General features: G+C 38.1%; 1 protein-coding gene across 1 annotated transcript in view; it reads right to left on the reverse strand.

Moving 5' to 3' along the window:
* LOC105921193 (calcium-binding protein 7) overlaps positions 1-16,285 on the reverse strand; it is a 37,598-nt gene that overhangs the window by 8,045 nt on the left and 13,268 nt on the right. Inside the window, exon 2 of the mRNA XM_036144116.1 lies at positions 596-739. Coding sequence (XP_036000009.1) covers positions 596-739 — 144 coding nt within the window. The remainder of the gene's footprint in view (positions 1-595; positions 740-16,285) is intronic.

Genomic DNA, 16,285 nt, shown 5'->3' on the forward strand with positions numbered 1-16,285 from the left:
GAAAAAAATACATATTGCAGGAACTTTATACAAAATTAGATAATACGTGGTAAAATGTACAGTGCAAACAAAACATTAATTGCAACCAAATCTGGAAGCTTGATCAGGCCTGTCTTCAACCTGGTTGGGCATGACTTTTTGATGGATCTGCCGGTTGTTTTTGAGTCAGAATCAGAACTCAGACGTGTGGGAGCAAAGTTCCTCTTGTAGACGAGATATCAGGGGGCTGGTCGGCCAGTCAGAGGCTTGGGTTAGTGAAGGATGTGTCAGAAGGTCCATAAATAAAAAAATAAAAAAATCTAATCTGAATTCTTCAAGTTAATTTCATAAAAGAGTGATACCTGAGCCAATCATAACACAAAACCAATGGTAGTTTAATGTGTTTTGAATTTCCAAAATAGCATTCAGCCTAATATTTATTTTGAGCAGAGCCTCTGCTGTTGTCACAAATGCTGAATTAAATTGACACTTTGGCTAGGGCCACAGTCCAGCAAGGAGAGTTTTAATGGTCCTAGAAAAAAAGCAGTTAAAAAAAGCTAAGAAGTCAAATAGGAAATGTATGTAAGAGACAGAAAATAGAAAGCAAGAATCTTACCATCCATGTCAAGTCTCTGGATGATGACTTCCAGTTCTACCTCATTTGGCATGTAACCCAGGGAGCGCATGGCCATTCCCAGCTCTTGCTTTGAGATAAACCCATTTCCATCGCGATCAAACACCTTGAAGGCCTCGCGGATCTCTGCAGAGGACACATACATACACAGAAACTCAGGTTTTGGCGCAAATCTAGGTATTGAAGCGGAAAAGGTTCCACAGACCAAAGACCCATTTGTTATGCTGCATCCATGCCTGAGTCATCGGGATATGGGGGTTGGCAGCTGAGGAGAACAGAATCCAATAGTTAACTAGCTGAAAAGAGCCAAAATAAAATTAATACCCTTGAAACAAACTGCTGAAATTTAACAACATATTGGGGCTGATCTCTCTGCCTTGGGTTGTGAATTTTACAGGGATGAATCAAACCTTTCACATATCTTCTTGGTTGCCAAAATCCAAAATAGCCCAGAAATAACATGCTTTGCTTCTATAAATGAATGAAAAAGTGCAGCCCCCTGGCACATACATTTCCTAGACTCCCAGCAATGCATTTGTAAATATGACTCGAAATATTTTACAAATCAGGCATTTATAGAACAAGCTCTACATATATATATATATATATATATATATATAGATATAAATATAGATATAGATAGATAGATAGATAGATAGATAGATAGATAGATAGATAGATAGATAGATAGATAGATAGATAGATAGATAGATAGATAGATAGATAGATAGATAGATAGATAGATAGATAGATAGATAGATAGATAGATAGATAGATAGATAGATAGATAGATAGATAGATAGATAATGGACCTGTCCAGGGTTTCCCCAACTCTTACACAACAATGACCTGCATTCCTGCATGGATAAGCAGGTATACATAATGAATGTATGGCTGGATTTAAGAAATAATTATTTTCCCATTGGTGAATCACTTTTACCTGAGGAAATCCATTTGTGCCTGAGGAAGCTCATTTGTTCATGTTATGACAGCTAAAGTTCAATAAAACCGTTTTCTCATAAGGCTGGACAATATAAAAAAAAAGCACATTGATATAATGGAAATCATATCGATCGATATCGACAACTATCAACAAATTCAAAATATATATTCTAAGTGCAGCCCTGGTCATTTTATGCTGTTGCTTAGCAACCTATTTTTAGACACAGAACACAAAGACACTGAATTCAAATTAAACCTTTTAGTCAACCAATATTTTACCAAAACTGCAAGTTTTTAAAGAAGAAAAAATAATGCATGCTCTCTGAAGTCTTTCAAGGGGCAGAGCTTGGTGACGGAGCATTCCTGGGTCTGATTGGTTGGGAGGAAGTAATGACTTTAATATTAATCTACATGATAGGCTGGAATGCATAAGGAAGGAAAACTTTTATTCTATTGAACCTTTTTATTACCCTTTTTTCTATCACTGATGTACGTCTATCCATCGATATATATTGTTATTGAATTGTCATCCAGCCCTATTTTCTGAAATCTAATTTGTCCGAAGGGAAAAATATTTCAGCCAATACTTAATGGAGCCAAATAAAGTTTAGCATCAAGCTAAAACTTTCATCAAGTAGCCCTTCTGTTTTGTTAAATGAAGAGCAAACACCTTTGGACCATTCTTTACTCTAAAAAGGCTAGCACTCAAACTCTAAGTTTCTTAGGGTCATAAATTACCATGTGAACCACTAGATGCTATCTTCAAGCCAACCAGTTGTTTGGGAGGCATGCTTGGAAATAGCCTTTTCTCTTATTTAGACCGGTGGAATTGTGTGCTATGGTCAGATGAGACTAAAGCTGCTATCACGCTCTATCCTGCCTATGTATGCCTTGCCAAGTATTATAAAAAAAATATTTCTTGGGGATAGCCTGTGAGCAAATGATGGTATTTTGTGAAACATCAATTTCTACCACGCCTTTAAAAATATTTATCTTACTTTTGATGCTATTGACGTGCTCTCAATCTGTGTGCATCCTGAGCCAGGGTCTGTCTCATCAAAAGTTGCATTATGGTAACACATAATGACAATAAATATTCTTGATTCTCCTGTCCTGATGTGAGGTCAGTTCTTTGGAGTTCATGGTATTCAACTGCATAAAGACATAGTAAAATCGGCGTCTCTTTTTTTATATCAGAAGATCAACCTACCGCCTGGAAACTGAATTGGAATGCTCGTTGAATGCCCCCAACTAGTCAGATAAATGACCGGCTAAATTAGTCCCTGAAAGCAATCATGCCATAAATTTCCCTTTCAGTTTCAAAAAGAATCCCAGGATGAGTGAGGATATGGAATGACATACTGTGACATTATTTAGGACTATGAATGGGTCATTACTGCCATATTTGAATCGCGGTTGCATTGATTCTGTGGCAGTGGTGCATATGTACAGCATACGAGAGCTGCATTGCTCATGTGGAAAACTGTCCGTCGTATACAAAAACTCCATGGCATTTGTGTTCATGTGGTGATGAAACGGTGTCTGCTGCAGCACTGAGTATGTAGGAAAGAGATTATGGCGTTGGCGTTATGGCGTTGTGTCTTCTAATCACACTGAAATGACAGGCTAATAGGCACCAGGGTGAGGTAGGTATTAAATTGAGCCTTTCAGCAGCTAACACTCATGGTGGTTTTGGTACAAAACAAAGCATTGACACATGGAGCCCCTATCTTCTTCCATGCCCACTGTAAAGATGGAAAATGATGATGTTGTTGCCTCTACCAGGAAACGGACAGAGTTTATTGGGATTTTAAACATGTTAATGAGGCCACTTATAGGTAAATCCACACAGCAGTGGTTTGTCACACATAAAATCGTCCATTTTCTCTGATCATTTCAGTCTACAGACTTATTTCAACAGAAAATATGTGAGGTGAGCTTTAGAGAGAAGAACCCTTAAAGAAAGAACCCTCACTCTGGATGATGTGAAAAGACTGTGCAAAAAGGAATGATAAAAGATTCCTCTCTCTCCGACCTTGTGAAATGTTAGTGAAGACCTACCAAATAAGTGTATTATTTTGTAAAATATCCCGTGTGAGATTATGCAAATGGAACAAGGATGTATTTTTAAGAATCGCAAATATCTCTGGGAGGGTTGCCAACGAACGTTTTACACTTCAAGACATTTTCTGTCTTTTTTTTTTGACATTTTATACCATCAGGTATGGTTCTAGATTTAGGGCTGTTTCAGATAGAGTTTCATGCAAAAATAATAAAAATGATTTAAGTTTGTTGATGATAAGAATGAGCGGGAATTCAGTGAATATGAAAAGCCAAACATCAAGTGAATACCCCGTGAAAGGTACCCAGCTGACCAGAGTGGTTGTCTAGGACAGCTGAATTCAAATTTCAATTGAATTGACATTCTCCTCTGAGTTTGCTAAGAAAAAAAAAATATTCGGTAGGTGAAGTGTTAGTTTAAAGAAACTTAATCAAGCCACCACCAAACTGAAAATCTTGTAAATGTAAACTGCTGCTCCAGTGAATTTACCGGCTGTCAGAACTGCAACAAATGGATAAGCCTCAAGCCAGAAAACACAGCGTGACAGTTTGACAAAATTTCTACTGGGAAAACAAAACATAAACTACCAACGATGGCAGAAAATGTGTCTCATCCAATGCATGGCGTTGCAGAAGCTCTCCGGCAAATGGTTTTTCATAATCAAGTATACTCGTCCGTGGAAAAGACATGATGCCATTGGGACAAGTATTTGTGGCAGACATGTATTACAATGGATTGCATCTGGGAATGCAATTTATTAAACAAATCGAAGTGACAGTCAGAGCAGCTGTTTTTCACCATTGCTTTTTGTTACAAAATGTATCCCTGCAGGTACTATTTAAATCATCGAATCCCTCCAGCAATGTTTTTTTTTCTTTTCTTCTCTGGGTAGATCTTATTGTTTATAGAATAACAATACATCTGTATCCACCTGAGGTCCTTGATGCATCTGTTTACTTTAGAATGAGGAGCTTTCATACACCTTGAGAAGAATATATCATACTCTTACTCTCTAATTAGGTTTTTTTTTCTAACAAGGTCAGTACACTTAATATGGAGTAGTACTGAGTAAATTCCAGGTATATAAAAAGAAAAGAAGACTATGCATAGGGTCATGAAAGACTGACTCAAACATCTTAGGGAGGTGTTTCACTGTCACAATCTTTACAGAAAATGAATAATGTATGGCCAGAAATACAAACAAACAAAACGACCTATCACTTCCAGAGGCATAAACAAAATAGAAATTACCTAAATCTTTTTTGTCTTCTTAAAACATTGATAACTACTGATAGAAAGTAAATAATTTTTGCTGGTGAAGATTCTAAGTCATCCAGGTCGTGGTCATTCCAAAAAAAGTAAAAAAAACAAAGCAACTAGACTTGTTTTTCACAGTTAAAGATGTTTCGCTTCCTCTCCAGGAAATTTTCTCAACTCAAAAAGTCTGGAGTAATGCGGAGTAACAAGCTTTATACCACTCCCCAAACAAAGGCCTTGTAATGGCTTATATACATAACATGCCAATTCAACCAAAACAGGTCCACCCGTTAGTAATGGGCGGTCGTTAAAGCCATTACGCCAGCAGATTGAACCGAAACTGGTCCACTCCTCTGTATCGAGGAGTCGTTAGAGTTATTGGCCTGGCTTAAAGGAGCGATGTTTTGATCACTCGTATGAGGGTGAGAACTGAGGTGATGATTGGCCAGAATTAATCCTATAGCTGTATTGTACGTTTTTGAGAGTTGGAACCTAAGGCCTCCTCCTCTGTTTAAGGTTGTTTTTTCTCTCTTAACGTGGATGGCTTCCTTCATACCCCTGTGAAATGTCTGTTAGTACGATTAAATTTGATGAAATATTGAGCGTTGTTTCATCATGCTTTACAACTTCCAAGTTTAAAAGCACATCTTTAATTTAGTCTCAATGAAGTATTGAAAATAATCAAAAGTAGGGATCCCAGGACAGAGCCCTGAGGAACACCAGTGGTGACAGGGGATAGATGGGAACTAAAGGACTTAAGTTGAACAAACTTGATACTTTGTTATAGGGCATGACTTCCCAAACTATCCGAAATTCCATATATATTTATATTATTTATTTTTATTTTTTTCTTCCACTTGCTTCTTCCAGAAAACTCAAAATAGGTAATTGATTGGTCTTTCAGCGGAATTATAATTTAACACATTTTTAAAATAACTAAGAAGTGGTCCACCAAGCACAACATCAGAAATCTATGTCCCCAGATCTATATCCTAAAAAAAACTTGTGGGGTGAGCTGAATAGAAAAGCAAACTCAGGGTGCAAAATATATAAAGCTTATCTTTTCCAAAATGGTTAGCAGGATTTTTTTTATCATTTAATCTCAAATGTTTATGATTTGCATTATCTTCTAGCTCTTTGCACTGCTAGTATGGAAGACAACACATGCAAGACTGTTCCCTGAGTTGTATATTCAAAGCCATTCACAATGTGAGTGGGTGGGAGCAACTAGGACAGAAATATAGTATGTGCTGTTATAAATGTTGCACAGTAGTGCTGGTAATCGTTTGTGTCATCTAAGCATTTAATGCAGAATATATCAAAACTAAATCAATTTCTTTTCAAGCTTGTTTTTGAAATAACCCAACAATGTACATTTCTTTAAACATTACTTTTGTCAATGATTGTGCTTTTTACCATTGCTGTATGCTTATTCTCAGTCTTAACATCATATGTTTCATTGTATAGTATTAGTTTATTTTATACATGTTTTTTATGGAATTATCAACGGCTGCTGAACGGTTGTATCTTCAGAGACCACAGCACCTCCCGGAAGGTGTGAATATGGTTGAAAGTCTGTGGTATTTTCTTTGATGTGGAGTCCCCTGCGGTGTGATCCAATGAAGGATGAAAAGCCCAAGTTGAGATTGAGATCCGAGAGCAAAGCATCTAAAGCTGAACTCCCATGGAGAATAGTGCAAGTACACTCCATATACATGGCAACATTTAAGGGAGAAGCACAGAAAGGATGATCCATTTCCAAAAAACACAGACATGACAAGAATTCATTCTGACAGTAGTTATGCAACTGTATAAATGATCTCTAGAGGTGTGTCTGAATAGTAAAATAGACCATCAAAATAAAAATTAAATAAAATTAAAAATGGAAAGTCCTATATTACATGGATTCACTACACATAGGGCAGTTTTGATATAACAGGGGTCACCAACCTTTTTGAAACTGAGAGCTACTTCATTGGTGTTGTGTCATACAAAGGGCTACCAGTACTGACATTTGCACTAGAAGAGTAAGAGTTCACTTTAACTTTATGTAAAATAAACAAATTTTGTCATGCTTTGTTTTGTATATATTGTCATTTTTAAATCGATATAAATGCAAGTGTAAATAAACAGGAAGAGTAACAGAATAAAACAAAGTTTTAGATGCAGCTCACTGGTGGATTGTAGCCTCTTTTTTAGAACAGGTTTGTGTGGTCCTTGGGGGCTATTTAGTGTCCATGGGCAACATGTTGGTTAATACGTGACCCCTATAATATATATTACAGGGGTCACTTATTAACTTATAGTGATCCCCAACCCCCCAGGCCACTTTCAAATATCATTTACATATTTTCAAAAAAGTGTATGGTACATTATGTTTACATACAAGTAACAGTACTACCACCAACAAAAGCAGCAAGAACAATAATAATTAAAGTTTTAAGTATGATATCCTTTTAGAATCCTGTATTTTAAATGATTTCAAATTATCAGGTTTGGACACTGCCTTTGCTCCACATTCTGTTCCAAAGCTTCATCCCACACACAGAAATGCAGAGAGTTTCCCTTGTTCTTCTGATGATGGGTGTTTGATATTTATTAAAAACCTATTAACTCATACGCTCCTTCTGTTTTGTTAAACATTTTTTGAAGGTTTCCTGGTAACTGGTTTGGCTTTTAACATAGTTATAATGCTGTCTGTAGATAAACAATATCCATAAATTTTAGTAAATTTGATTGTATAAATATTGGGTTAGTGCATTGCAGTTACACATCTCTGCACATTAGTTAAAATAGGCCAAAACTAAAAAACAGAACAAAATGAGAGGCACTTTATAATCTAATACTTATTTGTGTCATTGTTTAGTTTTGGTCTGGCTTTTTTCCCTGTTATTTTTCAGTTTCTCCTCCTCTCACTCAGCTCACCCTCCACTCCTCAGCAATCAGTTACACCTGTTAGGCACTAATTAGTCAGAATTCACTCCACCTGCCAGCCTCCCTACATAAGCCTCCCTCAGTCTTCTCTTCCCTGCCGGTTCATTTTCAGTCTCTATCAACACCACGCCTGTCTAGTCCTGTTCTCATCATTCTCCACTCACTCCACGTCTGTCAGCTTAGCTTGCTCCTTGTTCAGCTGCTGGATTTTCTGCTACCTCTGAGCTTCCGGTAAGGCCTCTGCCAGCTGCTGGATTTTCTGCTACCCCTGTGCTCCAGATTTGCTCTCTGCTCTATCGCTGGATTGCCTGCTGCCCTGTGCTCCAGCAGTCCTACACCCCAAGAACTGTCTCGCTCTGCACCTCTGCTCTGACAGCAGCCCTGCATCTCCAAGAACTCTCTCCAGTGTCTTCCAGTCAGCCTGCTCCTGCACCCATCATCTCCACTCTGGTTACTAACTCTGGTCATCATCATCCTACTCATTACTTTCAATAAACTGCAATAGAACAAACTCTGTGTGTGCGTGCTCTGTCCGGGTTCACGTAGACAAATCATGACAATTTGGCTTTGTGCAATCAAGAGATGCTTTTCGGTAGTTTGTTTTGAACATGTTTACTGCAAGCTTTCCAATTTAGTTTGTCATTGAGAAGATTGACAAGAAATATGTTTTCCTGTGCTATTTTAATATTCACCCGATTTATTTGTATTTTGATCACCATGTTCGGTCTACTATTTCCAACATTCTTATTGTTTTGTTTAGATGTAAGTATAATTTATTACTATCAAAACAAAATTGTATTTTTTTATTTCTGCAATTGCATTATTTAACAGGTGCTCTGAGTTATTTTCTAGACAAATGTTTTGTGTCATCGGCAAATAATGTCATAATTTCAGATATAGTATTTGCATTTGTCAGTTGCATTCATTATGAAGAAGTGTTTAGGAGGGACTTAACACAAGCCATGTGGCAGTTGTGGCCCTTGTCTTGGATATGTCTGTGTGTGGTGGCTCTTTGAAGCCCTGACTCCAGTCAAAGCCTTGTCAATCTTCCTGAAACTCCTGAATGGGCATAAATATCGCCTCAAGGCTCCGGCTATCTGTATTGATTGTGTCTCGTTTTCAACAGTAGCTATTTGTTCCACTCAATTTTCCATTATGTGCTTGGACACAGCATATAAAATTATTGCTAAACATACCAGCTTTTTCAGCAACTACTTTTTGTGGCCTTCCTTCTTTTGAGCAAGTGTCAGTTTTTGTCTGCTGGACAACTGTCAAGATAAAATGAGTAACCTCCATGTTGTATTTAATGTCCTTTTATCATTGTTCTCATGTAATATTCTCAATTTCTTGGAAGCATATTTTGGGTTTTCATTTTCTGTAAGCTGTAGTCATCAGAATGAACAGAACTAAATACTTAAAATCACTTAGTGTCGTGAATTCATATAATGTAATGATTCGACACAGGGGACCCAGGATTCAGCCAGACAAGCAGAGGTTTCAGAAAAAGGCTATTTATTTACAGAAGACCAAAAATGGACGGCAACAAAGAAAATGTCCAGGGCCAAAGAACGGCAAGCTACAAACTATACGGGTCAGGCAAACTAAGAGTCAAAAAGCAGATCAGGTCAGGCAACAAACAGGCAGTCCAAAAAAGGCAGGAACAAAAAACAGGTTTTACACAGGTCAGGCTGGCTCAAATCTCCGGGGACAAACAGGGTAAAAAAAAAATCAACAGACAAACAGGAACAAGAATTTGCTGGACAAAGACTCACCCGAATGCACAGAAAGGTGACCTGGCACTGATGACTGGTCTGAACACAGTTTATATGGAGGTGGAAACAGGTGAAAACGATAAGAGGTGATTGCAGGTGTGCAGAGTGAGTAATTAGACCAGGCAATCGGTGCTGAGATACTAGCAGAACTCAAAAACAAACCAGAGACAGAACATAAACAATAACAAATCAAACAGGAAAGAAACCAAAACAGAAAACTAAACAGTGGCAGAGACTCAAACTATTACATATAAATGTTATTTTTTTTTAATTGAATCACTGAAAAAAGGACTTGTTTCATGTATTGAGATGCACCTATGAAAATATATTTTAGCAAACAGGAAATATTTACTTTTTTCAGGCATGCCTTGAGCAGAGGTTCAGTATTTTCCTTTATTACTTTCCTGATGCTAAAAACAGCATCAGTAAAAAAAAAAAAAAGCCAATTACATGCTGTGCACTTCGAGCATACGAAACTAAAGCCAGGGTTTTTGTAAAAGTGAAGTGTCCGTGAGCATAATCCTGAACTTCTTTTTTCCAGAGCCATAGATCCTCTTTGCTTCAGTCAGACCTACATCTGCTCAGGGCTGCTTTGGATCAGTAATTGCAGCACACCCACTCTTTATGTAAGACCTTATCAGGATGAGAAAAAACACTGCTGTGCTGTTTGTGTGAACCTAGGGCGCCTATTTTTAAACACCCATAGGAACCTCAGTTTTATTTTTTTAGCTAGATACAAGCCTGCTCAAACACCCGGAAGACTTTCTATTATCATAATAGGCCTCTAACAAGTCCCTGGAGAATACAAAAGGAGTATACGGCGAGTTTTAAAGTTGACTGAACATTGAGGGAAAATCCCATCTTAGTGTTTGGGTTGGTACCACTGCAGGAACTTTTAGGCATATTAACGTTGCTAGTGTAGCACTGATATAAACAGAGGGGGTAGGGGGTGTGAATGTGGATAAGATGTTTTATCAGTGCAAAATTAAATTCTCTGAGTTAACTTTCTAAACACAACTTCGTCTTGGCAGAAAAGAAAAAAGCAGTGGAATTTAAGCAGATTTTTCTTTCTTTCTCTTTTTTTCCCAGAAGGAAAGGAACATCATTGATCTGTCTTTTTCTTACTCTTTTTAAAGTTGCAAGTTTTCATCATCACAGCACAAAACTAAGCTGAGCCAGGCCAATACCCACAAGGCAAAAACCCGTGAGAAGCACCTCAAACAAAGGTCGAATGTGAGCTATCAAAAGAATTTGCTATCCTTTGCGGCTTATTGATCACTGCCCTATCAGGTTCGCCAATTCAATGGTATCGGCTAACTTATGGAAGCTTTTTCTACCGCTGGCTTTTTCTAGTCTAGTGTAGATTGGGCTGTATTGTTTGTTAAAGGGAGGAAATATTAGCTGGTAAAAAAAAAAAAAGCACTTCACCTTCCAGAACTCATCATAGTTGATTTCACAGGTAATAAAGTCTGCTGGATCCACTCCTTCAAGGCAATCAATCAAAATGGGAATAAATGACTTTGGTTCAACCTACCCGACAGCCGCAATCATCACATTTCATGATATTCCACACTAATGTGCACCCCGTGTTTTCAGTCAGAACCCATTTTGCTGAGGTTAGAAGTCATTAAAGACAGAAGAAATTATTAACTAAGCATTTATGAGGACACTGTGCTCACCGATGTGATTAAATGTCAACTGCTTAAAGGAGCTATAAGTAAGATATTTATTTTAAAATCAACCTAAATCATTCTCATTTGTCACCTGGGATGGAGGTAACATTACCTATAAACAATCGGTCCTCTCCATCAACAATGTCTTAGTCACATCTTTCTCATTTCAAACCTAGAGGGGCAGTCTTCTGTTCAGAGTGTAGCCCATATTTACTTCCTGATTCCTGAAACAATCATTTAAGAGTTCCCAAAACAGAGCGCAGCATTTGGTCTTTTATTTTGGCAAATAAGCAGCAGCCTGCAAACATGGAAGCCAGTAAGAGAAGCACACCAGAAATAGAACAGAATACAAATTCATACATCCATCCTATGTTAGTAAAAAAATCACAACAGCAACACACCGTTTAAAAACGGCATATTAGATTGTTGTGATTGGCAAACTGTTGAGAGGCAGGGTACACCCCAGACAGGTCGCCAGTCTATCGCAGGGCAACACAGAGACAAACAGGACAAACAACAATCCACGCACACACTCACACCTAAGGAGAATTTAGAGAGGCCAATTAACCTAACAGTCATGTTTTTGGACTGTGGGAGGAAGCTGGAGTACCTGGAGAGAACCCACGCATGCACAGGGAGAACATGCAAACCCATGCAGAAAGACCCAGGGCTGACTTGAACCCAGGACCTTCTAGCTGCATGGCAACAGCGCTACCCACTGTTCCACTGTGCAGAAGAAAGCAACTATCTATCTGCAAATCCAATCAACTGGATTAAACTGTGACTGCTCTGGGGGCCCTTTCGTACAGCTGGGGCTCTGGTCTCCCCGGTGTCCACCTCAGCACCCTTTGGGTGCTCCAACCAAAATTGAGCATTTTTCTTATGGATAAACCTTACATACACAAGAACACTCTCACAGATATTCACAGATCCTTGGATCCAGGTGTTTACAGATACACTTCTATACAGATAAACCATAAAGTTAGCTTTGACTGCCACTAAATACATCTTGTATCAAACAATACTGCATATTTTTCCGTAATTTTATCATAGGTGTTGATTATTTGTACCTGTGATACTTTTTCTGTTGGTTTTGTTGTGTCTTTTTTTGTTAATCTCTTTTTGCAGGGGTAGAAGCAAACTCGGAGGATGTAATCTTGCACTCTTTTTTCCTCTATTATGTTTTAGTCAACTTGTCCCCCATTTTAACGTTTTACCTCGTCTTTCTCTCTTCCTTTCTTTCTCTTTTACTTTTCCATTTCTGTGTCCATTGAATTTGAAATAATCCCTAAATAATATCCAATAACGTTTTTTGCATATGTATCAAACGGTGCACCATAACAAAAGTAGTAATTCTCCACTTGTGATAAATCTGTTGGGGTCTCTATGGCACTAAGAAAGCAATTCTTAGTGCAACATTGCCAGAAAGGGCAAAAAGAGAAAAAGAGAAGGACCGCCGGCACAGAGCATCAATGTTAGCTAAGCATATTGACATGACAAATCTTTAATATATCTCCAATTAAGCCATTTCTTGGGTCAAAACTTACATGGTGCTACTTTAAACATTGACACATCTGGTCACTGACCTTAATCTAAAGAAAATGTATTTGTGGGTGCTGGTTGGAGCGGCTGATTTCAGTCTGTTGATTGCACCCATGAAAACTTGGCAATTCTTCTCTAACAATTCCAAACAGCTTATTTTGCTAATAACTCTTGTTTGATGTCATGTGATGGAGTGGATACTTGAAGTCAGAAAAACCACATTATTAGTAAATTATCAATTTATTTATTTCAACAAACATGGGCCTCCATCACGCACAACAGCTGTATACATCCTTAACAATCCTGCATATTGTTCTTTTCATGGTCACCCACTGCTGTGGGATGGCAACCTATTCTTTGATCAGTTTTTATTACAAGTCAGTCAATGTGGTTGTGTTGGTCATTCTGATATGAACAGCATTCCCAAGCTTATCCTACAAGTCTTCAATAGAGTTGACGTCAGGATGGCACATGGACCATTCCATTTTCTCCACTCCCAAATTCAGCAAATACAATCTAACTTCCTAAACACTCCCTAAGTGTGCAGATATGAGATTCCCAACATTTGCAAAACCTCATCTCTTTGCATTGAGATTTCCTTGAGTGATGACAAGCCTTGTTTTTCCATTGCAGAGGATGCCGCCACACACCGAAACTCTGCCTCCACCAAAAGCCGTTTGGTGTTGGCAGAGCATGTTTGCATAATTTAAAGCGAAAGAAAATGGTTTCTTATGGTATAAGATTATTTTCCAAGAAGCTTTGTAACACGGAAATAACCAACATAATACAAATGTCCTTTGTTTTTGTTTTTTTTGTGAGGTACTGTATATCAAATATCAGCCACCAGAACTTTTCATCCACAATCCTCTTGGTGCATTCAACTTGGAAGAGAAACAAGTTATCACTGCAGTTGACAGTTTACATCTCATTTAATCAGCTGTCTATCACAGTAATCACTGAACTGACCACTTTCCTTCACTCTGCTACATTCTTCTATTCTATTACTCTCCAGTTTTGCGTTGTTTACTGTTATTTCAAATTTTAACTTTACTCTCTCTTTCTGTTTTTCTCTTTATAGTTCTGCTTATTTGTTTCTCCATTTCTTCCTGTTAAAGGAGAGTTTTCCTCTCCACCGTCGCTACATGCATGCTCAGTGTGAGGGATTGCTGCAAAGTCAACAACACAGTGCAAATAACTTGTCCTGAATTTTGCAAGCAGCTCAATGCAAGACTCATAGGTGCAATCATGATAGCCATTTTTAGATTCTATGTTAAAATCTGTGCTCCACACCTGTTCTCTATACCTCGTGATGAAGGCTACCAACACCACCTCTCAACCAGTGTTACAAAGTGATATAACACAAATCAAACGCAGCAGATCATGAGTTGCAGGTTGCAAGCAGAGCAGTGCAATTCCATGATCTTCCAGTATTCGTCCATTCTTCTAGAGAAATATATTCTCTAGATGAATCTGATGCAAATAACAATAATAATGCAGAATAACATGCTAAGAATGGCATAAAGGAGCTTGAATTAATATAAAACTTTGAATGCATGTGTTCAATGACAGAGTTAACCTAGATCATTTTAGGTGTAGTAGAAATACCACCATGTCTCTTTGGTTCCACAATCCCAGCTGCATACAAACCCACACAGCCCTGTAATCTGGTTAGGTTGATATAGGTAATGTGAATAATTTAAGGGATCTGTAAAGGATGAGGGACTGATATAAATTTATCGCTGGATGCAATCAACTATAGTGTTGCCACAGACTAGCGCTGAAGGAAGTACTGGTGCAAAACAATGACGAAAGCAATTTCCTTGTGCTTTCCTGGAAGAGCAACTTTTTCAGTTTCCATTAGAAAGAAAATTTGTTATTTCTTTTACATAGTTTGTGAAAACACTTTTCACCTTCCACAACAAAATTATCTAACAAAGAAATCTGTCAGATTTTCATCAAGGAGCAGCCAGGCCCTTTTCAAACCTCCCCTTTATCAGTAAACTTTTTGAGAGACCTGTGTTTTAACAGTTATATACCTAAATTCCTTTGATATTTCCCTGCCAGGTTTCCGTGGTCACCACAGTACAGAGACGGCCCTTGTCAATATGTTCAATTACATCCATATAAATGCACAGTGTGGAAGAACCACAGTGCTGGTATTATTGGACCTCAGTGCAGCATTCGATGCTGTCAATCACTCCATTCTATTAGAGCGCCAGGAAAACTAGTTCGGCCTTTTTGGTACAGCACTCGACTGGTTTAAATCCTACTGGACAGGGACTTTTTTTGTATCAGTAGGTAACTTTACATCAGAGACCACCAAAACCCCATGTGGGGTTCCCCAAGGGTCGATCCTGGGTCCTCTCCCATTCAATATCTACATGTTCCCTGTAGCTCAGATCAGAAATAAACTCATCAGTTACCATATTATGTAGACGACACACAGCTCTACATCACCATGTCACCAGGTGACTATGAACCCATTCAGGCATTGAGTAAATGCTTAGAATAAATCAATGGATGGTGTACCAAAATGTTCTACAATTGTATAAAAACAAAACTGAAGTAACCATTTTTGAACCAATGGAAGAGCAATCAAGAGTTAGCACAAAACTCCATCTGCGTCAGATAAAAAAAAAACACTAGGACCGAAATCTGGGTGTAGTGATGGACTCAGACCTAAACCTTCAAAGGCATCTAAACACAATAACAAATTCAGCCTTCTATTATCTGAATAACATTTATAGAATTAAGGGACTAATGTCCCAGTAGGATCTCAGAAAACTAATCCATGCATTTTTCTTTAGTCGAATTGATTCAGGGGCTGCATCCTTCAAAGGCCATATTTGTAGGTCGATTATGTCACAACTCCGCAATTCACAAATCCTTCTAAGAACTTTTCAAATACGGCAGACGAATGTGTCCTTCTCTTCCCCTATTTGAAGGATTGGGCCGTTGTAGCCTTCATGGTCCACTCTATCCCATGATTCATTGCGGATTGAAGAATATTATTCAAATAGTAACAGCAGTGGCAGAGAAATAAAGTCGGATATATTAAGCTTTCTGAGACATAAAAGTAACTTTGATAAGGTTTTTAGGCGAGAAGTTAGCTATTTTAACCGAAATATCTGCTCGTTGTGTGTTGATTCATCACTTTAGCTTAAAAATGCTCGGACTTGTGTGCTGCTGCTACACCGCAACCGGCTTGCCTCACCTGCTTCCAGTTGACCGGATGGTTGAGGCTCACTATGCTGAGAAAGAACACCTCTCTCCCGGCACATTGCTTTCAGACTCGTGTTTGCTTTCCACAATGAGTTAAAAGCAGAAGTAATTCAGATGTCTAATGTCAATGTTTGATTATGTACTTACTATTATTCTCTACAAACAAATATATTCAAACTATGCTTAGAAGGTTGTAGGGGTAGTGTTGTAAAAGTTTTACTAATCAATTCTACAAATGGTTTTTGTCATCAGTTAATTTCATTTACTG

The sequence above is a fragment of the Fundulus heteroclitus genome, chromosome 12, assembly GCF_011125445.2.
Source record: "Fundulus heteroclitus isolate FHET01 chromosome 12, MU-UCD_Fhet_4.1, whole genome shotgun sequence".
NCBI classification, from domain to species: domain Eukaryota; kingdom Metazoa; phylum Chordata; class Actinopteri; order Cyprinodontiformes; family Fundulidae; genus Fundulus; species Fundulus heteroclitus.